The 22838-nt window shown below is 42.6% G+C and overlaps 2 protein-coding genes across 10 annotated transcripts in view; one reads left to right on the forward strand and one right to left on the reverse strand.

Annotated features, from left to right (window-relative positions):
- The window catches only part of LOC124139814 (telomeric repeat-binding factor 2-interacting protein 1-like), an 85533-nt gene extending 75354 nt beyond the window's left edge, over positions 1–10179 (forward strand). For all 5 annotated transcript variants that reach the window (XM_046507159.2, XM_046507156.1, XM_046507158.1 and 2 more), the window contains 4 exons: positions 773–847; positions 1623–1684; positions 9024–9138; positions 9641–10179. In XM_046507159.2, the coding sequence (XP_046363115.1) occupies positions 773–847; positions 1623–1684; positions 9024–9138; positions 9641–9771 (383 nt within the window). In that variant the 3' untranslated portion in view covers positions 9772–10179. The remainder of the gene's footprint in view (positions 1–772; positions 848–1622; positions 1685–9023; positions 9139–9640) is intronic.
- A 1162-nt stretch (positions 10180–11341) lies between these two features.
- LOC124139813 (neuronal PAS domain-containing protein 2-like) overlaps positions 11342–22838 on the reverse strand; it is a 61839-nt gene continuing 50342 nt past the window's right edge. For 4 of the 5 annotated variants that reach the window (XM_046507154.2, XM_046507151.2, XM_046507155.1 and 1 more), the window contains 6 exons: positions 15833–15980; positions 15032–15225; positions 14582–14838; positions 14313–14387; positions 13971–14196; positions 11342–12585 (listed from right to left, as the gene is read on the reverse strand). In XM_046507154.2, coding sequence (XP_046363110.1) covers positions 12323–12585; positions 13971–14196; positions 14313–14387; positions 14582–14838; positions 15032–15225; positions 15833–15980 — 1163 coding nt within the window. In that variant the 3' untranslated portion in view covers positions 11342–12322. The remainder of the gene's footprint in view (positions 12586–13970; positions 14197–14312; positions 14388–14581; positions 14839–15031; positions 15226–15832; positions 15981–22838) is intronic. The other variant, XM_046507153.1, reaches the window with a different exon arrangement.

Here is a 22838-nt window from a genome sequence, read left to right on the forward strand (position 1 = left end):
GGTATGCTGATATCACTTGCATAGGCATGCACCATGACATGTACACTGATAACACATGTTTCGACCTACCGGTGTACTGATATCACTTGCATAGACATGCATCCATCATGACATGTACACTGATAACACATGTTTCGACCTACCGGTATGCTGATATCACTTGCATAGGTACGCACCATGACATGTACACTGATAACACATGTTTCGACCTACCGGTATGCTGATATCACTTGCATAGGCATGCACCATGACACGTACACTGATAACACGTTTCGACCTACCGGTATGCTGATATCACTTGCATAGGTACGCACCATGACACGTACACTGATAACACATGTTTCGACCTACCGGTATGCTGATATCACTTGCATAGGCATGCACCATGACATGTACACTGATAAGACATGTTTCGACCTTCCGGTATACTGATATCACTTGCATAGGTACGCACCATGACATGTAAACTGACAACAAATGTTTCGACCTACCGGTGTAGTGATATCACTTGCATAGACACACATCATGATATGTACACTGATATCACATGTTTCGACCTTCTGGTATACTGATATCACTTGCATAGGTACGCACCATGACATGTACACTGATAACACGTTTCGTCCTACCGGTGTACTGATATCACTTGCATAGGTGATAACACATGTTTCGACCTACCGGTATACTGATATCACAAACACAAATATTCACTCACTACATCTACAAGATTCTTGTCACACTAAGATACAACACCTTGATTGTTATGTTCCAGACTCTAAGAAGATGCGTGGCGGCAACTCGAGGTGGAGATTAGAGCACTGTGACACAGAATCACAACAGTCTCAAGGTATCACCACGTTTAGCTCAACTGACCAAAACTTGCACCTTAACTTTTAGCATTTTCAAACTGTAGAGAAAACAACAGTAGAAACTAACTGATGTTAGCCCCCATCCACAGACAAGCAGTTTTGAGAATAACAAATACTGTACCTGTCATTTAATTTGAAACCAGATCCCTGTTTCACAAAGGTATTGTAAGGGCTATGACTGACATTAGTCCATGTTGAGGCGATGGTAGTTACAATAGTCATAGCATTACAATTGCTTTGTGAAATGGGAGTGGATTATTTGGAGGTATTAATTCAATGCAAATCCTTGAAGCAAATTGCTGAATCACTAATAACCTCCTTTGTGCAAAGTATAAGGGTGAGGGTCATTCATCAAGTTATTGCTAAATATTCTTGAAATGTGAATTAATGCAATGCAATATTTAGTTTTCTTTCAATTGTAAATTTATGAAACAGTTTTATTAAGTGTTTGGTTTTTTTTATTATAGTTTAGTTATGGCATTGGTTTTGCCCAGATCTAACCTTGTAATGACACTGTGTCAGCCCAGCACACCACTGCTCTGACTACTTCATCACATCCCAACCATTGTCCTATCCCTGTTTTACAAGTGTGTGAAGTTTCCCCTTCCCTGGTGCAGTAAGGAAAGACACATTGTTTCTGAAAAATAATGTATTGCACCATAATACAATGGAAAAAAAAGCACAATTATATGTGACTGTGGAATATATATGGTCAGTTGATTTGCTAACAGTATCCTGTGTACCTTGTTCCAGAGGGAGACCACAATGCAGCTGACCTGCTCCAGGCAGTGGAGGAGACATGCTTCCACCTCAAGGTAGGACTGTCCATAGCAGGGTGGAGCCTCAGGGACAGCCCTGTACGTTACATCTAGCTAAGGTCGAGTTTCTGTGCAAGGAGTAGGATCTCTTAATACCAACTTCTTCGAGAGGCGTTCAGAAGTTGGAGTACTAAATGACGATGAGATATATGGATGAACAAGTTCTTTATTACAATTAGGAGCAGCGTTTTGGTGTAGGTTCTAACACCATTATCAAGAAAGTGATGTACAGAGTATGGTTGACATTTGACAAGTATATAGACGAGAGAGAGAGATTTGAGGGATTTTACGACCGCTTCAGCCGTCGGCTATTTCGCAGTCGGGGCCAGCCAGGTTTTATATAATAACATAATATTGGGGAATAAAGATGTAATCGGCTGGCCCAAAAAACTATGAATGAAGGTGTGTAAAGAAGAAAGAAATACAGTAAAGGTGGTGAAATGGGATAAGAAGGCTTAGTGACAGAGTATGACGCTGTAAGAAACCTAGTCTACTGGGAGCACCTAATGGGGAAGATTTATGATTGAAAGTGATCAGTTAGGCTGATATGCTAGTATAATAATATAACTGCTATGAAATAGAAATAAAGTAACAGTGGTGGGTTGGGAAACCTACTCTAATAAACGTTGGGCTTACTTGGCAAGGTATGGGGGGACGCGGGAGTCAGGGGTGGGTGGCAGTAGTGAGCGTGAGGATTAACGAGCATGGTTATATGTGGCTGGATATGGGCGAATTTATCGCGCAGATGTCGGAGAAGGCAATCCTCACTAGGAATTTGGATCCCGATCCTAAATTGCAAAAGTGGTGATTTTGTAGATGGTGGTTTTAGCTGAGATTTGTTAGGATGGTTCTAAAGTCTGTTGATAAGGTTTGTTGATTTAAGGAATTTGGCTATATGGGTATATTTAGAGGGGTTATTAGCCGGGTTGAGTAGTAGACTGATATTGTTTTTGTACTGGGGGGGGGAGGGAGTTATATAGCTGAACTTGTTGTTGTTTGTATGTTTTGCAGTGGTTAAATATATGATCTAGGTTTTCAGGTGTATTGCAATGGGAGCAGTTTGGGTGTGGGTGTCTATTTTGTTTATGTAGTATTTCATTGAGGTTGATTTGGCCACTGAGCATTCTATTTATAATTTTTTCAGTGATGATGGACTTTGTAAAATTGTGGCATTTAGTAACAGGTTTAGTAAAAAGAGCTTTTATCCATGCGGATTTAGAATTTTGAATGTTAATTTGGAAATTTTGACTCTTTAGGTTTATTCCTGATTATTGATTTGATTTCGGCCTTACTTGTGGTGAAGTTAATGCAGGGTGATGGGTGTGTGGTGGCTAATTTTGCTGCTATGTCTGCTAAGTGATTGCCTTGTATTCCAGTGTGTGCAGGTGCCCAGAGTAGTGTTATTGTTTTGTTTGTTTCTGTGATTTTATTATGTATGTCTATGATATTGTTTATGATATCTTGACGTGATTTGGATGTTTTGTTTTGAATTTGGGTTAATGAGCCTAATGAGTCCGAAATGATTAGAGAGTTTGTGTCCTTGGATTGTTTGATATAGTGATATGCACATTGGATGGCAAGTAGTTCAGCAGTAGTAGTGTGTGTGTAGTTGGTATAGTGAAAATTTGTGGTAATGAGTACTGGTTGTGTGATTTGGATTCCTAAGCCGGTGATATTATTGTCATTTTGGGAGGCGTCAGTATAGATGGGTGTGTGATTTGGCCAGTTTTGTTGTATATAATGATGAGTTTTTTGCAGTGTGTCTGTTTTAGTTAGGTCAGTTTGGGTAGTGAAGAGTTTGTGTAGTGTGCAGTCTGTATTAGGAGCCGGTTTGTCATTAATGTATGTGTAGCAAAGAGGGGTGTGTTTGATGTTTTCAAGTTTGTGGGTTTTAATGAGTTTATATAGATGTGTTAGAAATGGGGCTAGGTTATGGTTGTTTTTGAACTTTTTGAGCGTGGCAGGTCTAAGGTTTGTGTATTTGTCTGTAATTTGTTGAAATATGGGATTGTGTTGGGCCCCAGCCCAGTAATTTAATGTAGTTTGATTGCGTCTAAGCTTAATTGATGTGGTTCCAGAGATTAGCTGGAGTGAAGTAAGGGAGGCACCGGTTCTGGTCCCCAGGGCTGTTTTAAGGGCTTTATACTGAATAGATATGAGTTTTTTGTCTAGCTTTTCCGTGATGGAGTGAAGGACCGGAGCGGCGTAGACAATTTTGGGTAGTATAAGTGATTTATATATGTTGAGTAGTGTTTGTTTGTCAGCACCCCAATCAGAGCCACTTATGGCTCTCATTAGATTCAGATCTTTTTGGCATGATGTGACCAAGTTATGAATATGGGGGGCCCATGTTAGTTGTTGGTCGAAAGTAACTCCTAGGAATTTTGCTTCATTTTTAAATGTGATAGCTTCGTTGTTAAGGGTGAGTTTGGGTGTATAATTTTGCATACGTTTGTTTTTGAAGAGTAAGCCAATGGTTTTTTGTGTATTGATTTTGAATCCCCACTGGGATGCCCATTTTTGTACATGGTTAAGTAGGGGTTGGATTCTTTTTTGAATTTGTTTAATAGATGTAGACGACGTCCAAAAAGAAATGTCATCAGCAAATTTGGCAGTGGTGGTGTTAATAGGATTTTGCGGAAATATGTCGTCTATCATGAAATTAAATAGAGTTGGAGAAATGATGCTTCCCTGTGGGGTGCCATTTTCTAGAAAGTGGGGATCAGATAGTGAGTTGTTGGTTTTAATTGTGATATTTCTGTCAGTTAGAAAAGAGTGGATGAAATTTAGAATCCTACCATCTATGGCTTTTTCTTTAAGTTTTTGTATCAGGCCGTTATGCCAAACCATATCAAAAGCTTTACTAAAATCAATGAAAATGGCCAGGGTGTATTGTTTCTGGGCGAGTGCTGTTTTGACATCATGTTCCAAATGTAAAATATGATCTAAAGGTTGTCGGTTTGCCCTAAAGCCGCTCTGGTCCTGGTGTAGAAGGTTTTGGGATGAAATTTGGAATTTAAGTCTGTTGTTAATGATGGATTCCATAATTTTACAGATATGGGACGTAAGAGAGATAGGCCTATAGGAATCCGGGTCTCGTGGGGGTTTCCCTGGTTTGAGAACCGGTACCACCTGAGCTGTTTTCCAAGATTGGGGTATAGTGCCGGAAGTCCAGATCTGATATAATTGTAATAGTAATTTTTGTATTTTTAAAGGGAGGTGGTTAAGAATAATATAACTGATATTGTCTGGTCCTGTGGCTGGGGCTGTATTTTTGCTGTATATTGCTGTTTGTAATTCATGTAAGTTGATTATTTTATTGAATGTCTTATGGGTGAGAGGAGGTCTGTGTGTGTAGGTGGGGTGGTTTTTGATTATGTTTTGCATGTTTGGTGTGTGGTTGGTGGAGCTACTAGTTGCCTTTTCTTTATCAGTGTTTAAGTTAGGAAAGGTGGGGGCAGAATGGGCTTTGGAGTTTCCTTTTATTGCTTTGAGTTTTTTCCATAGAATTTTGGTGTTTTGTTTCCCCATTTTCAAGGTGCTTGTGAATTTTTCCCAATGGTTTCTTTTGGCTGCTCTTATTAGTTGCTTGGTAGAGTTTCTAAGAGCTTTGGCCAAGGGGATTTTAGTTATGTCCCGCTTGGCCTTGTTTAGTGCCTTTTTTTCTTAATTTTCTTGATTTTTGAATATCTGGGCTCCACCAGGGTACAGGTGTGTGGTTTGGTGATATTTTGATGGTAGGAATACATTGGATGGCTATTTTGTGTATGGTGTGGGTAAAGTTGGTATTAAATGTGTCGTTATCTTGGTGGTAAATGTGGTGAATGTCTGTCTGGTTGCACAGTGTTTTGAATTTATTCCAATCAGCTTTTTGAAAATTAAATTTAGGTTGTTGGGAGGGGTGATCTGAAGAGAGGTGGGGTTGGGATGGTGTAGGGTTTTGGCTGGATGGGGTTATAGTTGTAGAAATTTTGATGGGCAGGTGATCACTGCCCCAGGTGTCTGTATGGACCTCCCAACTGAGTTTAGATTGGAGGTGTGGTGTGCTGATAGATAGGTCGATAGAGGTGGGGGATTGGAGGGGGTTGAGAGGGATTCTGGTTGGTTGGTTGTTGTTAAGGCAAATAAGGTCATTGGTTTCGATCCAGTTATTGATGAGTGTACCAAATTTATTAGTATAGTTTTTAGTGCCCCACAGTGGGTGGTGGGCGTTGAAATCACCAACAAAGAGTGTGTTTTGGTCAATAAATTTAGTTAATATGTCCAGATCCTCAACTGGAAAGGGTTTTGTTCTAGTATGGTAAACATTTATGATAGTCATATTAGTTTTGTTGATAGTAGTTTTGATGGCCAGGCATTCAAGGTTTGGGGTAGGAATGTTAATTATTTCATAGTTGAGGTGTTCTTTAATGAAAATACCGAGACCTCCATGTGGTGGTCCCGGGAGATTTAGTGGAAGTGGTCTGTCCTTCTGAATGAAAACATAGCCTGGTATTTTGAAGGCTTTTTTGGGTGAAATTTTTGTTTCCTGGATTGCAATTATTAAAGGTTTGATTTTCCCAAGGGCTATGAGTGCCTTAAGCTCATGCCCATTGGTGGTGATTCCATTGCTGTTCCACTGTATGAACACCATTGTCGGGTTTTAGAATGGGAGGAGGTTGGATGCCTAAATAAGGTGGTGTTCTGGGGCTAATTTTGATGGTCCAAGAAGAGTCTGGTTTTATTTGAGTGCTCTGAAAGTTTTGGAAAGTTTTTTGGTAGAGGATGGAGAGAAGGGCCAGGGAGTGGATTTTCTTGGGGGTGGGATTTTTAAGAAGAATGGCTTCAGTTAAAAATTCTATAAGTTTGTTTATGTTTGAGTGTAGTTTTTTGGGTGTGACTGTTTGCGAGGGGGCTGTATTTGTAATTTGTGGTTGAGTAGCTGTTTTCTCGTTGTGTTTATTTTGTAGTTTATCTGTCTGTTTTTAGGTGGGTGGTTGGATGGTACAGGGATGGCTGATCTAGTAGGGTGAGAGGCTTGGGGTTTGGGGAAAGTGGGTGGGGGTGGGGGGGTGAAAGTGAGGGAGGGAGTGGGGTCTGGTAGGTTGGGGGTGGTGATGGGCGGGTTTGTAGCGGCTTGGAAAGTGGAGGGGAGTTGAGGCGCTACAGGGGTGGGTAACAGGACCCTTTTTGGGATTGAGTCCATGGGGGGGTATAGGGGGGATAGTTGTGGGGCGGGGGATGGGAGTGGGAATGGAGGGGGGGTGGGGCCGGCGGGTGTGAGTCGACGGGAATGGGGGTGGAGAAGAGTTGTTTACGATTAGTTTTGAGGTGGGGGTGGGGGTGTGGGTGGGGGTTCAGAGAGGGAGCTGGCCATGGAGTCTGATGAGGTGTTGAGATCATAGAAATCGGGTATGGTGCTGTGTATGGGTATGGTTGCTGGTTTGGGTAAGTGTTCTTTGGTTATGTGTTTGTTAAGTTTGAGTATATGTGTTTGTTTGATAGGGCAGGTGTTTTGTGTGGCTGTGTGACCTTCTGTTTTACATTGGATGCAATATGGGGCCCATGTGCATTCTGTGGCTTCGTGTCTGTATGAGCCACATTTCTGACACATGGGCGGCTGTCTGCAGGTGGATGTAGGGTGATTGAATGAGTGGCAAATGTTACATTGTTGGGGATTTTTCATATAGACAGGTATGAGGCAGTATTTATACTGTTGAGTAGATGTAGTTACACTGGAGTGGAGCAAGGGGTGATATAAGGTAAATATCTTACAGTTAAAGCCAGTAATATAAACAAAAGGATTATGACTGATTTGGGTCTTTGGGGAGTTAATGGTATGCAGTGGGTATGTAATAGCCTTGATCACAGTTGACTGACAGTTTGAGTTTTTTTATGTTGATGGCTTCTTGAAGTTTTCTGATTTTCTGTTCCGAATGCTGTGACTTCTCTTGAAAACCATGCACCTCAATGTTGGCCTGTTTCTTTAGAGTCTCTGGATTTACAGTCCCAAAGTAGGGGAGGCTGATCACAAAGGCTGCAGATTGTTGACGGGGAGATTTCCCGAGACACCCGTCCAACAGTCTAATTAGTCAACGTTCACTAACCTGCCTCTCATCAAGCTGTTGACATAACACTGAGTACTTCAGACATACGCCAGCCAGTCTATACTGTTAGAGAAACACGCTACTCCAACCCCCTCCCCACCCCCACCTTGTCAACTACAACAACACATCCATCTATTGTTTAAAAATCACTGTTCCATCACGCCACTTCCTAATTATCAACAATAACCCCTGCAAAAGTAGCTTTGATCTTTGGTAATCTCATCAACAGGGTGTCACAAAACTTTCCAGACATAGTTAAAGCTATTGTTAGCCTTTAGCAGTAATTTCTTGGCGTAAAAGTTTCCAGATTTACAGTAGTCAAAGTAGGAACATTACAAATTTAGATTTAATCCATTGAAAGCTTATTTTTTTAAACTTATCCTATTACTCCTATTCATTATTTCTTTCTTCTTCAATCCTATGTAGAGACATGCTTGAACAAAGTTTCCAACTTCCAAAACTATTCACCCAAACACATCCCAGCATCACCATGGTCACCACCCAAGTGAGGTCCTTCATGTTCCCGGTTCAAACATAATTCTGTATCTCATAAGCGTGCTGTAGATTGCAATCAAAGTCTCAAGACACAGAGAATGTTAAGTTCAGTTCTCTTTCTCTGTGTCTCTCTGTTTCTCTCTGTGTGTCTCTCTCTCTCTTCCCCTTTAGCCCCCCCCCAATTCTCGATATTGTTGATTGTTCCTCTTCTCAGATGAAGGACCTGACATACAAAGACTAAGTTACGAATCCCAATTCCATGGCATTGTTTGATAGCTCAATAACTACTCTTGTATAAAGACAGACAGATAAGATAGAGTAGGACTTGCTGTAACAATCACATGATTTGTTCTTTTGAATTGGCCGATTGTCATCTTCTCATGGCCCTTGTTTGTACTTTGTTCCTCGTGTTTATGATAGGAAGATTTTCTGACCAAAATCATTCTGTCTATAGTGTTTCATCACAATTGTCATGGAAGACAGATCACGTTGAGTGGGAGAGGTTACATTTGTGAAGCAAACAAAAGAGTTTATTCAATAGAACTGCTATCATTCCATACTATGTCAATGAAGTCTACAGATTTGATATTGCTGTTTCCTAAATTTCAAAGATAAGGCTTCTCGCATTAATTTCCAAATGTATTTAGGCTTGGGGTCAGCACTCAGCACTCAGCACTCGCATTAGTTTGATGATGCATTAATTTCATGATTTACAGTATTTAATTCATTGCTTATTTGGCAAATGTATTTTTCAGAGATTTGGCAAGAGTTTGAGTCTTACATTACAAGAAGTGCTGTACGCACTGTACATCAACAGTGGCAGTGAAGATGATGCTTTGCACTGGATCCGATTTGGTGTGGACACAGAAGGTAGTGTTGTACAAAGCTTTGCTGAGGTATATATTTTACATTATGGCAGTGTGGTTGTCTAACTATCACACACCTGTGTCGTTCCAACATGTCCCCTGCCGGGTGTGCTGGGACATTGCTGTGGGCTGGTGGAGACAAGTCTCAACAGTTTCTGGCTGAAATCAAGGGCATTTCCAGCCTGCAGCAAGGACCAGACAGAGGATGGGTTTGCAAGCTCTCACTCACCATCTCCAATATGAAAGCATTGTATAGTTTAAAGAATATAACATTATTTAAGGTGTTAAGTGGAATTAATTAATTTTCTTGTTTAAATGTCTTTAGAGCTTATCTGCTTAAAAAAAATTGAGTAAATATATCTCAGGCACATTGTATGTCCTATTTTGGTTTTGATAATATGAAGTCAGAGATCACAAAGCAATGACTTTAACTGAAGTTGTTATCACAAACTGTAAGAATTGTATTGCTGTGGCACAAACCCAATCCTGACATTCTGTATCTGCAGGGTACCCGGCCTGGAGTCAGAAGGATGATGAGATATTGCTGGGCACCGATGAGGACAACATGGTTGCCCTGGAGATGAAACATGGACCAAAGCGCTTGATGTCCCGTAGAGCATTCATTGAGGGCATATGAGCAGAAGTTAATTGTCAGAAATTATTGACCAGAATGAAAACTGTTACATTTCAAAATCTTTATTCAAAGTATATTTACATATTTTGAACATTGATAAATAATGTCATCTTCATGGTTATATTTACACAACAGGGGAATGTACAAATATTTAATTATTCTTCTTTTTTTTTAATGAAGGTTTTGGGCACAAAACACTTTCATATATACACTTTGGCAACATTGCAGTATACGCTTGAAAAAGAACCCTTGTTCTTTCATGACAAATCTCAAATCCCCTGAGTAAGGCCACTCATTTTTTAATTCTATGCAAACAAGCGATGAATGGTTGAGAAAGGGTCATGTGTAGCTGATGAATGGTGAACATACAGACATGATTTTGTCATTGCAATAAATATGCTCTAAACGAAACAAATTTGTTTTGTGGATTCTCAAGCTAATATATTCTTTTGATTAATTGTCAATGACCAAACACTTTAATCTAATAAAAATCAGATCTTAGTTCTCGCTATTGACAAAGATCCGAGGACATCTCATATGACCTTTCAATCTGATCAGGAAAGTGACAGTTGGAATGGGTTTTCTAATCATGCAACGCAGGGTATTCCAAACGACCACTGAATCCATCAAAATCATGGTCTGTGTCTCGCTTCAATGGGATAAACATTAGAATGGAGAGACTTTGCATTGCCTAGATTGTATGCCAGTACATTGGATATCTATTAGGTATTCTAGATTTGTATTGTCATTTTGAACATAGTGCATGAGAAAGCTGCCTTCTGGGATGTCCTCAGATGGTAATACATATCAGAAACAAATGCTTCCCTGTTGATGCTTCATGCCAGCTTCTTGCAAATGGTGAAATGTATATCTACACTATGTCATAAGTAAAAGGCACTTCATCAGCAAAGTTGGTTGGCTTTTTAGTTAGATGATGTTGATCTAATAATTTCCAATCAGGTTTTCAAATCACAATAAGCCCCCCTTTTCATATCACCATAAAACTCTCTCTTTTTATCCCATTGTCAGTAGGCATCTTTAAATATGTACAGATATAGTTTCCAATTTGTGATATGAGTATTACCATGTAGGAAAATATACTGCTTCAGGATATACAGTGCCTTATTCTGTTTAAAGGGTGCTGACAGCGATTCCTTAATTCAGATCCATGACTCAATAAAACTTGAGTTGGGATTTCAATGTAGAGCTAGGTTACCTGTAAAACCTCAAGCTGCTTAATGGTCAGATTTACAGGAAGAACACAGTATGTTTTACCTCCTAAATGACCACATTTCTATATAAAAATATTCACAGCCACATTTGGGATATCACAAAATATAAATAACTTAATTAATATTTCATACAAGAGATCCTAAGATAATGATGTGACCTTCATCTTGACAGACTATTAGAAGGATTTTTGCATAAATGTAACCACAAACGTTTTAGTGAGATTGTCTCATGACAAGTGCCAGATTCACAGGGTCCTTTATTGCTACACTGAATAATCTGTCACAAGGACCTCAAATTGGACCTTGACATTTGATTTGTGGGATATTTTTAGTAACATGAAAAAATACAGTTCCATGTCAATGAACTTTGGAAAATCACCAGTGACAGCACTCAGTTTCTAACAAAACCTTGCCTGCTTAAAATATCTAAACTTGATCAATAAATTAATCTAAGCCTGTTGTCCTGACCGTAGTGCATGAACAATCACTTTTTCATGGGATCGCTAACATACACAGTGTGGTGGTTGTATGGTGGGTCTGCACCAAACTCTAACCAATGCACCTGCCCAAAGGCTGATGGATCCAAGGTACCCAGGTATCCTTTTTGTCATTCAGATATTAAAAAATTTAGTCTGCCACAAGGCTGCAATGTGATTAGGATTATTGAGAGTAGAATGACAAAGCCAATCATAATAACCTTGACACAATATGATGTGCATTGTCTTAAGTAGCCATGGAATGTACAAGTTGGGTTTGCTCTCAAGACAGTGGAGACTACAGTTCTACAGTATTGAGGAAAATGTAACAATAACAACAAACCCTTTTTGAAGATTCCAAAGACTTGCACATTTCAGACATTATTCAACTCATTGAATGGCCAAAATATATTTATGCAAGTTGTCAAGTGAAACACTATATACAAGTGAGGTGGTACCCCTTATTATTATTATGAGTTGGGGAACAGGATAAATAATTCACAGTGTGGATCTCAACATGATGTATCATGGGCTGGAATACATGGTTGATCATATCTTCATTTTCATCATCAAAGGGATGCACATGCATAAGTTGACCATAGTAAATAACAACTTTTCTCATTAGTCATTAATCTTACAGTTCATGAATTCTGTTGAAATACTGCCTCAGTCACAGGGTTTTGCTGTGAGGTATCCTCCTACAACCAAACACTACTGGAACCTTGGAAGATTTGTCCACCCTGAGAAGTGCTGTACATTCATCAGACCTATGGTGAAGATCAGCATCCTTATCACTTAAAGTGAAGTTCGAGTCATCAAAGACTTGTGCATACAACTGACGATAGACTAATTGTCTGACATTTCTTGATTATTGAAATTGACATCATCAGCCTCGGGGACGATCTGGAAGGGAAGACATGGCTGCAGCTGATGCTGTTGCACTTGCTGGATCTGCACCTGTTGATGCAGCTGAATTTGGTGTGGCTGTTTGATAACACTCAGTGTGCTCATCTGTGGGATCATCATGACCTGCTGCCCTGTAGCAGCCATGGTCATGGGTTGGACCTGGGGCTGAAGGATGAGTGAGTGGGAGGAGTCTGGCGGAGGACCTGCATCAGACACACAATTCACTCAGTACCAGTGGTGGGATCATGTGTGGCAACTTCTAGATACAAGTATTGGTCACACACTAAGTAAAAACTAGTGATTTATATCGTAAATGTTTGCTTCAATAAATATTACACCAAACACGAATTAGTAGTGAAAACAAATATTTTCATAAATTGCACCATACTTGACTTTGCCATCTGTAAATCGTCTGTGTGCCATGTATTTAGCCATCCTGTCACCACTGATAAAAGCACATGCATATGCGTTGGTTTGCACAGTTGGTGTATCATCCCAGCCCTACTTATTACTACTTTACACTGCAGAGATGGAGAGAGGCTGAGCTACTATGGTGGGTGCAGTGTGAGGTGGAGAGAGGCCGAGCTACTATGGTGGGTGAGGTGGAGAGAGGCCGAGTTACTATGGTGGGTGCAGTGTGAGGTGGAGAGAGGCTGAGTTACTATGGTGGGTGCAGTGTGAGGTGGAGAGAGGCCGAGCTACTATGGTGGGTGCAGTGTGAGGTGGAGAGAGGCCGAGCTACTATGGTGGGTGCAGTGTGAGGTGGAGAGAGGCCGAGCTACTATGGTGGGTGAGGTGGAGAGAGGCCGAGTTACTATGGTGGGTGCAGTGTGAGGTGGAGAGAGGCCGAGTTACTATGGTGGGTGCAGTGTGAGGTGGAGAGAGGCCGAGTTACTATGGTGGGTGAGGTGGAGAGAGGCCGAGCTACTATGGTGGGTGCAGTGTGAGGTGGAGAGAGGCTGAGTTACTATGGTGGGTGCAGTGTGAGGTGGAGAGAGGCCGAGCTACTATGGTGGGTGCAGTGTGAGGTGGAGAGAGGCTGAGTTACTATGGTGGGTGCAGTGTGAGGTGGAGAGAGGCCGAGTTACTATGGTGGGTGCAGTGTGAGGTGGAGAGAGGCCGAGTTACTATGGTGGGTGCAGTGTGAGGTGGAGAGAGGCCGAGCTACTATGGTGGGTGCAGTGTGAGGTGGAGAGAGGCCGAGCTACTATGGTGGGTGAGGTGGAGAGAGGCCGAGTTATTATGGTGGGTGCAGTGTGAGGTGGAGAGAGGCCGAGTTATTATGGTGGGTGCAGTGTGAGGTGGAGAGAGGCCGAGTTATTATGGTGGGTGCAGTGTGAGGTGGAGAGAGGCTGAGTTACTATGGTGGGTGCAGTGTGAGGTGGAGAGAGGCTGAGTTACTATGGTGGGTGCAGTGTGAGGTGGAGAGAGGCCGAGCTACTATGGTGGGTGCAGTGTGAGGTGGAGAGAGGCCGAGCTACTATGGTGGGTGAGGTGGAGAGAGGCCGAGCTACTATGGTGGGTGCAGTGTGAGGTGGAGAGAGGCCGAGTTATTATGGTGGGTGCAGTGTGGTGCTGCTAGAGTTACCTTGAACTACAGGGGTGGAGAGGTGCCGAGCTGCTAGAGTGGGGCTGTTACCTTGAACTACAGGGGTGGAGAGGTGCTGTGCTCGTGTGAGTTGCTCTGTGATCTGTCTCAGTTCCTCTTGCTGGTGTCGGATGGCATCCTGAAGCTGTTCAGACTTATGGAGCAACTGGTCATGTAGAAGGCGTTGTGCCCGAGTCATGAAGATCTGTGGCTGCTGAAGAAGATTCTGAAACACAAGTATTAATTATTTATTGTCCATCAAATATTTCATGATTCCACATTTATCCAACTTCAAAAAACACTTTTCATGATCTGGACCATGTGTCTCTGTCTTAATCTCACCTCCTGAGGACTCATGACTGGCGCTGGTGACAAAGATGGAACCACACTAACTGCATCTCCCATTGTTACCCGGGACTGAAAATACATCAATCACATCCAAGCTTTCAGTGTCTTTTGCTATTTATGACAAAATATTTCACATCTCTTAAGATATTATATATCCATGCTGAAAACCTTCCTCTTAAAAATTGAAAAAATAGCTCGGCCAAAAAAATCTGATGAAATTACAGTAAGATAAAGCTGTAGCTTGTGAAGCCTGATCAACTCACCAGCTGATTCTGCTGGACTGCCAACATGCCATGAGGCAGGCTCATTATGTTGACTGGCACCATTCCCCTTGGGAGCACCTGCGGTAGCACTGGTGTTGACGGGGATGTTGTTATCTCCTGCGCTGTCTGGGACTGTGTGGGCTGCTGCTGTAGGAATGTCTGTAGGTTGCTAGTTAGTGGTTTACTGGAGATGCCCCGATCAAGTTGTGTGGAGTGAGGCATCTGACTACTTTCTGACACCTCTAATTGATTGACACCTGAAGAAAAATGATATACTGATTAAACCTATCAACAAGCAAACCAGTGACAGACTCCCTTAACTTCTTTCATAAAGATCAGAGGGTACAATTTATGAAAAGATACCATAACACTGTTTAGTAACAATCAGAATTTCCATTCAAAAAGTCTTTCTGAACTGACACACTCGCAACAGAACCTGGTCAACATTACCTGTGACAGTGGCATCAGGTGTCTCTGATTGGACAGCAGCAGAGAGTTGGTGTGAGGCTGGTCCAGATGTCACTGAACACGATGGACTGTGCTGGCCTTTCTCCATCTCAGTCTCATCCACTGACACCATTTCAGAGTCTTCCTCCTCTGTCATCCCCATCTCTTTACGAATACTGCTGCGAACCTCAGAGAAGCTGTATAGGAACAACAGCATCACAACATGTAAACCCTATGCTGTTGTCATTCATTCGTCTTCTATATTTAAGATACTGAAGTCCAAGGAATCACATTTTATTTGAACCAAAGGAATGGAGGCGTTTAGTTTGAGTATGTATTGTTTTACGCCGCTTTTAGAAATATTCCAGCAATATCATGGCGGGGGGACACCAGAAATGGGCTTCAACCACTAGGCTACCCCACTGCTCTGTGTGAAGATGGAACTATAAGAGATCAAGTACTGCTCTGGAACCAATCTGCACAAAGCGTCATGCAAGTTTGTAACTTTATTGATGAGAAGTTCTGATATAGACTACAATTCTTGCGTAGGGCTATTGATAATCAATATTTTCATACACAAAATGTTGGTGTGAAAATGCATTTTATTTATGTGGTATCAAATGGAAATAGACACTTGATTTTTACCAATCAGTATCAAGCATTCTTCAGTGTCATGGTAGAATGACAAACCAGTATGTTATTGTCAGCTTTTATTTTTTTTTGACACTATACAAACGAAAACAAAAGTAGTATGCCATTGGAATGGAGCCTTGACAGGTTACTAGTTATACATGTACAACTCACCTGACAACTGTGTTGGTACAGACAATGAATTCAGGCTTTGAATTCCACTGGTGGTATGTAATATAGTAATGTGTCTTGAGCCAGATCCACTGCTGGCCCTTGGTAAGGAAGCGATAGTGACAGGAGGTGCCCTCACCAGTCTGCATCACTGCAAGTACCAGAATGTTACACCCATCATCCACTGGCAACAGGAGGCTAAGATGCCTCGCACGCACGCACGCACGCACACACAGAGACAGAGCAAGTACCAGACTGTTGCACCCATCATCCACTGGCAACTGCAGGCTCTCACTCAAACACATATTGTAAGCAGGCACTGAAAGCTTCACCACAGCACCACAGCACCACAGCACCACTCAATATTGTACAGGCAGTAACAATAATTGTAAACTTATAATTGTTAATAATAAAATTGGGTTTCTTCAGACATTTGGATTGGACAGTATAACATTTGTTCCTGAAATATATGGAAACAGGCTCAGAACTTTTCAGGCACCCCTAGTATGCTACTAACTATGATGGAATGCATTGATGATTATTTTTCAACATAGTGCAGCACCATTGGCAGAAGTGAGAGGATTGTCTGGATCCCACTTGGGGGGGAAGGCTTCCTCCTGGTGGTGTAAAATATCCTCCAAAGGAAAAATGACATACTTTGCCAGACACTTCTTTTTTCATATTTTGGAAGAAGTGGAAATTTGACGGTGCCAAATCTGGTTAATACAGAGTTCAAAGCCACGAGGACAACAGGCAGGTTGTGCACAGATGCATTGTCCTGTGGGACAACACACCTTTAGTGAGCTTATTATTTATGACATTGAGCCTTGATATTCACAGTTGCCTAAAGAGAATAGGCATAATATTGGCCATTAATGGATTTGCCTTCTTTGGACTTTAGCTGATTGTGGCGAACACAACACAAATCCATGGTTACAAGTCTGCAGGATCTGCTTTAAAGAGATACCATGAACTTAGAGAAGAGCCTGAAACCTTTGTCATGCCAGACATTCCTCAGTGTCCTCATTAGATATGCCTCGTGTTTTGGCCATGTGACATGTGGTGAGTCGCTGATCATCTTCAAGGCTTCTTCCCTTCCCACCTCTTGGTAAATGGAGGAGCATCATACCCTAAACTTGTCTGAATGGATGGATGTTGGACCTTCAATTTACATCAACAGAGAATACACAATCACTTTGATGTCTGTGTGTGTATTTCATTTAAATGCAGCTGTAAGCTTGGAAAGTATTGTTCTAAAACATGCACACTGTATTACATACACATAAAAAAAAAAAACACCCCCAACCACCCCAGAAATTGTGTATGGTAACATGAACAGAGTGAAGTTGGAGAAAGCATTATGTTTGTAAAGAGCTGAGAACAAACAATACAATTTTGAGCCAGACTGAAATTTCAATTGAGAACACCAATGCTGTTTTTACCACAACACAACACCCTCTATAAGTATAGCACTGCTAATCTGGAACAATGATAAATTATTGTACATAATCAATAAAAATGTGTATAAATGTCCGTGTCAAAAAGTTTAATAACGGGTGGGGCCAACGCGTGCCCGGATGACAGCCTCGACCTTTTTCCTCATCCCTCCAATCATCTCAAGGGGAAATGGCACCCATTCATGATGCAAAGCTGCTGCCAGATTGTGTGGAGGAGGGTCGATTGTCTACACTCTATGCCCAAGAATGTCCCAAATGTGCTCTATGGGGTTAAGATCAGGACTCATTGCAGGCCAAGGTAGAGTTGCAATGGCTTTTTTTTTTGCCAAATATGCAGTTACAGCTCTTGAACGGTGGGGTCTAGCGTTACCGTCCATGAACAGGGGTCTTGATGCCAGAGGGTCAAAATGGGGAACAACAACTGGTTCCAGAACTTCCCAGATGTAACGTTCACCATATAATCACAAGGTCTAGCTTGCAATCGTGGGATTGCACATCCATATCATCACGAAGCCACCACCAAACGGAACAGTTGGTTTAATGTTCTTGGGGGTGTATGCTGTACCTTGGTGCCTCCACACTCTCGTTCGGCCATCATTCACATGCAGCTGAAACCTGATTTCATCTGGCCAATGGATACGTCTCCATGTTCTGAGGTTCCACCCTTGGTGTGCCAAACACCATTGTAATCACAGTCTCCGATGACACTGTACCAGTAGGGGGCTTTTGACGACTCTTTGGGCCCTCTTTCCAGCAGCTCTTACACAATTCCACAGACGTCTATGGGGTAACCAATTATACCTCAGGTAGGTGCTCTTTGCACTAATATCTTGTTTTCACGTCGTGACGTCACAGGAAGGCGTCCTATACGTGGCAGGTACTTTACTGAATTGGTTTGGGCGTGTTTTCGCACTAGTCGGCTGATTACTGAGTAATGGTAACCCAGTTGACGTCCAATCGCCTTGGAAGACATCCCTGCGGCATGCATACCAATGATTCTCCATCTTAGTGCTTCAAATAATCTCTTTCTTGCCATTTTCAGACTTGGGGATGACACAAATCAGTTTACACTGTGTGAACATACAGGCATGATGCAGGCAAAACACGGGAAATTAGGACATCACATTATTTGGATAAAACAACATTAATATTATTAGTACTGCCATCAACATTAAGCATTATGGTAGTATTATCATACACAATATTAGGGGGTGATTAACCTCTTTTCCTTTTTTATGTGTATACATCCTTCCTTGTTAGACCCAGAACTTTTCAGCCACCCCTTGTACCTCACCTGTTTTTTTCAACCAAACAGAAAACTTGGCATACAAGGTGGTATGTGTTTAAGCAGAAATGTCCACCAATGCTGTACACTCGGCTCAATCAACACACTGAACATTCAAGTCACTAGCTACAGTTGAAGCAAGCTGGCAAATGCACTGTTCCACCCGGCAAATGGATTTTCTGCCCAGTCAATTCCTTCTGTCCACATTGTGAGGCATTACAAAGAGATGTGTCCCCTGCACTCTACTTACGGAAAGGACTACAAACAGCAGAGGTGTGTTGCAATAGGAAAATCACTTGCAAGCAATGTACAGCGATTCACCTTACAACAGGGCGCCTTGTTCTCAAACCAAAATGATGGCTCAGTTCGACAGCAGAACAAGAAATTCTTGACTGGACGCGCCCTAGGTTAAACATAGTACCATGGCACTGTAGCTCACCTATATGTGTAATCAGCATTTCAAGATGTTAAGGCGAGGTGAGGTGAAATTGGGTTTAACGTCGCGTCCAAGATTATTGCACTTATATAGCGATGTGCATGTACGTGTGTGTGTGTGGCTGCTTGTACTAGTCCGGACTGATGCCGATTTAAAGTGCTAGCTCACTGAGATACCATGCCGCAGTTAAACATGAATACCCCACTCAGACACAGTATACTGACTCCGAGCCGACCAGTCCTTGTTTTAGCCCCTTAATGCCGAGCGCCAGACAGGGTAACAACAAGTACCATCTTTTAACGTCTTTTAATATGACGCGGCCGGGGATCGAACCCCGGACCTTCCGCTCTCCGGGCGGATGCTCTACCATTAGACCACGGAGGCGGTCCTCAAGATGTTAAGAGAGTGACGCTCAACAGTCTGGCTCAGCACTGATATTCAAATAGTTTCTGCATAAATACTGCCACTAACTGACAAATATGAAACAAACATTTCAACAATGCTTCTTAATCTGCAACAAAAAAGATTTGTACAATTTCTTTTTTATTGATTTAAAATAACACTTTCAAATTTATTATACGGACAAAGAGTTTCAGCAAATTTGGTTCACTATATTCAAAGAAAAATAGTTTCACAGCACAGTAACTTAACTGGATATAACGGGTTGCAGTCAGCATTGATATTGTATCAACAATGTTCTGCACAAATACTGAGGACTAAAGATTCAAACAAAATATGAGTCATCCTAAGGAGAAACATTCATGCCAAAGTTCAGCTCTCATGCTGGTGATTTCAAGATGTTTACTAATCCAAATTAGGTCAAAACAAGGTGAAAATTTATAATATTGCAAGAAATGAATCTGTTGAAACTAAAACCACAAATATGTCTCAGTAATGGCAAAACATAGATTTTTCGGTATGAACGCTGAAGTAGCTCTAATTCAAACCGCTTGAACAAACTGGGGTGTCATCACTGGTGGGAACAAGCATGTGAAACTTGATATTGTATGAAACTTGTGAATAGTTCTGGTATATGACTCGCTTTCGCTCTTCAAATACCAGAACTATTCACTCGTTACATAAAATTGGTATTACACGGGAGTGAGTTGAGTATTCTATATTTATGCAACGGTGGAGGGTCTATTGCCTGCATTCTATGCCCAAGAATGTCCCAAATGTGCTCTATGGGGTTAAGATCAGGACTCATTGCAGGCCAAGGTAGAGTTGCAATGGCGTTGTTTGCCAAATATGCAGTCACAGCTCTTGAACGGTGGGGTCTAGCGTTATCGTCCATGAACAGGGGTCTTGCATAAAAATTGGATTCAAAGCTCTTGAACAGATTTAGCAAAATCAAAATATTTTTTACATTTGTATACTTATCCTGCATTACTCTGTATTGCATTTACTGCTGTCTTTTGACAGAGAGACGAACTGTGTGAGATCCAGCTGCTGAAGAAAAGTTGTCCCAACCAGTACAGGAAGCAGCGCTCTCTCGGCACGTGACCCGGAAGTCATGACGTCACATCAAAACACATAACTGCATTAAACATAACATCTGAAACTTTGTGGGGAGGCATGCATGGCAGGCATACCTTCAGATGTGATCCATAATAAACCCCGGTCAAGGTCCAATGAATCCGCACCGCATACAAGTGATGACCGGAACATCTACGACCATTCCTGTCTTCAGGAAACAAGAGTCAATGCAAAAACGAAACACCCAAATAGGTAACCAAAATAGAATGAGGCAGGTAGCCAAAAACTAGAACTTACCTAAGAGCGAAACGCAGTAGAGCCCTCTAATCGACGTGCCCCGCTCGGGGTATCGAAGTATCAGCGGCATCGGCGGCAATATCTACGGCCATACCCAAGAGCGAATGTGAAACGCAGGAGAGCCCTCTAGCCTGGAGGCGATTAACACCGGTGAGGTCGACGGGCACCGCTCAGGATATTGGAGAATCAGCGGCGATGGCGTTGGCATTGGCGTTGGCGCCGGTGTCAACATCTACTACCATTCCTGTCGTCAGGAAACGAGAGTTGATGCAAAAAGTAAAACCCGGATAGGTGACAGAAATAGAATGAGGCGGGTAGCCAAAAACTAAAACTGACCTCAGAGCGAATGCGGAACGCAAGAGAGCCATCTTGTCTGGGGTGATAAACACCAGAGAGGTCGACGGGTCCCGCTCAGGGTATCGGAGAATCAGTGGCATTGGTGATAGGTGACCTGTTGGGCTACAACCAGGGACCAAAACTGTGAACGCCGGCGACATCTTCCAAGACTACATCACGGAGGTAGTGGTTGGCGAAGGCGGTGTCCGATCGCCAAGAACAGGCTTCCATGAGTGACTGGATGGAACAGTTATACTGTGAAGAGCCCTGGTAAATGCGATTACCCTGATCTCGTGTGGGTTGATAAGCCTTGGGGGGAGTGTCCAATCCGGCGGCTTAAAAAGCTTTGAGGATGACCACCCGGAGCCACAGTATTCCTGCTGACCAACGACTGCGACGAAGGGGAGACCGGGAAAAGGTGTTTCCTAGACTTGTGGCAGGCTTTAGATTGACATAGAAAACCTTCAGTGCCCTTACTGGCATAATAACGCTCCTCCTCATCCTCAGCACCCACAATAGATAAGGGGGGAGGGGAGAATGAATGATCTATCAGGCTGTCCTGGGAGTTGATACTTTACGATGAAGCAAGGTCCATGATGAATGGTGCCCTAAGAACCGCGTTCGAACCGGACACGGGAGACGTCGAGGGTGTGGAGCTCATTGACCCGAGCGGCAGTAGCCACAACCAGTAGCAACACCGTCTTCTTCCTTAGGTCATAGAAGGAAGACGAGTGGAGTGGTTTGAAGGGAGCCATTCGAAGGGCATTTAAGACCACATTCAGATCCAACGCAGGTGGTCTGAACTTGGCCTTCTGGTCTTCAAGACGGAACGAGCGCAGCCAGGCCTGTAGTTCGGGAATTTTTGTCATTCTCCGATCGTCCGGGATGGCAAGAACTGAGTTGTTGTCGACCAGGTATGTGGAGATGGTAGAGCCCTTCAACCGACAGGTGCTACGCAAGTACAGAGTGAAACTGCGGTGACACTGTCATCGGATCCTGGTGTTTGTCTGAACAAAATGCCTGGAACGAGCATCATTTATCATCATACAGTACCAATGTAGATGGACGGTGGGCTGAAGCAATAGCCTTGGTCGCTCTAGCCGAAAAGCCCTTGGCTCATGGGGTTTTCTGCAGATGTGCCAGGCGTGCAGACGAAACCAGATAAACCAACTTCTGGCCGGCCACCAAGGCGCGACCAAAATCAGTGTCAGATGCCGAGTGGCCTGGATCTTTGAAGAACTGTGGGAGGGAGAACTGGAGGCGGAAACGCGTACGCGTCGACTGCCACAGCGGCCGGATCTGGCACCAGTGAAATGTAAGGCGACAGCTGGCAGTTCAGAGATGAGGCGAACAGATCGATGTTTGGGGTGTCGACCGTTTGACATAGTCTGGTGAAGACTACTGGGTGGAGCTTCCACTCGGTGGGAGCCACCTAGTTAGGCCTGGACAGAGCCTGTGCCAGAACATGCTCTTAACCTGGTGAGTGCAAAACAAGCTCCATTTTCTTAAATTACAGGTCCAGGCTGACCACCAAGTCGAGGAAGCGGAAGGTCTGGTTTAGCAAGGATGGAGAGTGGAGAGTACCCTGGTTCCTCACACACCACACTATTGTGATGTTGTCAGTGGAGATGATCAACAGGGCATGACCGAGAATTCTCTACCTGCAAGTGACGTCCTGGATAAGCGCTTTTATCTCGAGGCTGTTGCTGTGCCAATGGTGTT

This window comes from Haliotis rufescens, unplaced genomic scaffold (assembly GCF_023055435.1).
Source record: "Haliotis rufescens isolate VD_foot unplaced genomic scaffold, xgHalRufe1.0.p SCAF_7, whole genome shotgun sequence".
Taxonomy (NCBI): Eukaryota; Metazoa; Mollusca; class Gastropoda; order Lepetellida; family Haliotidae; genus Haliotis; species Haliotis rufescens.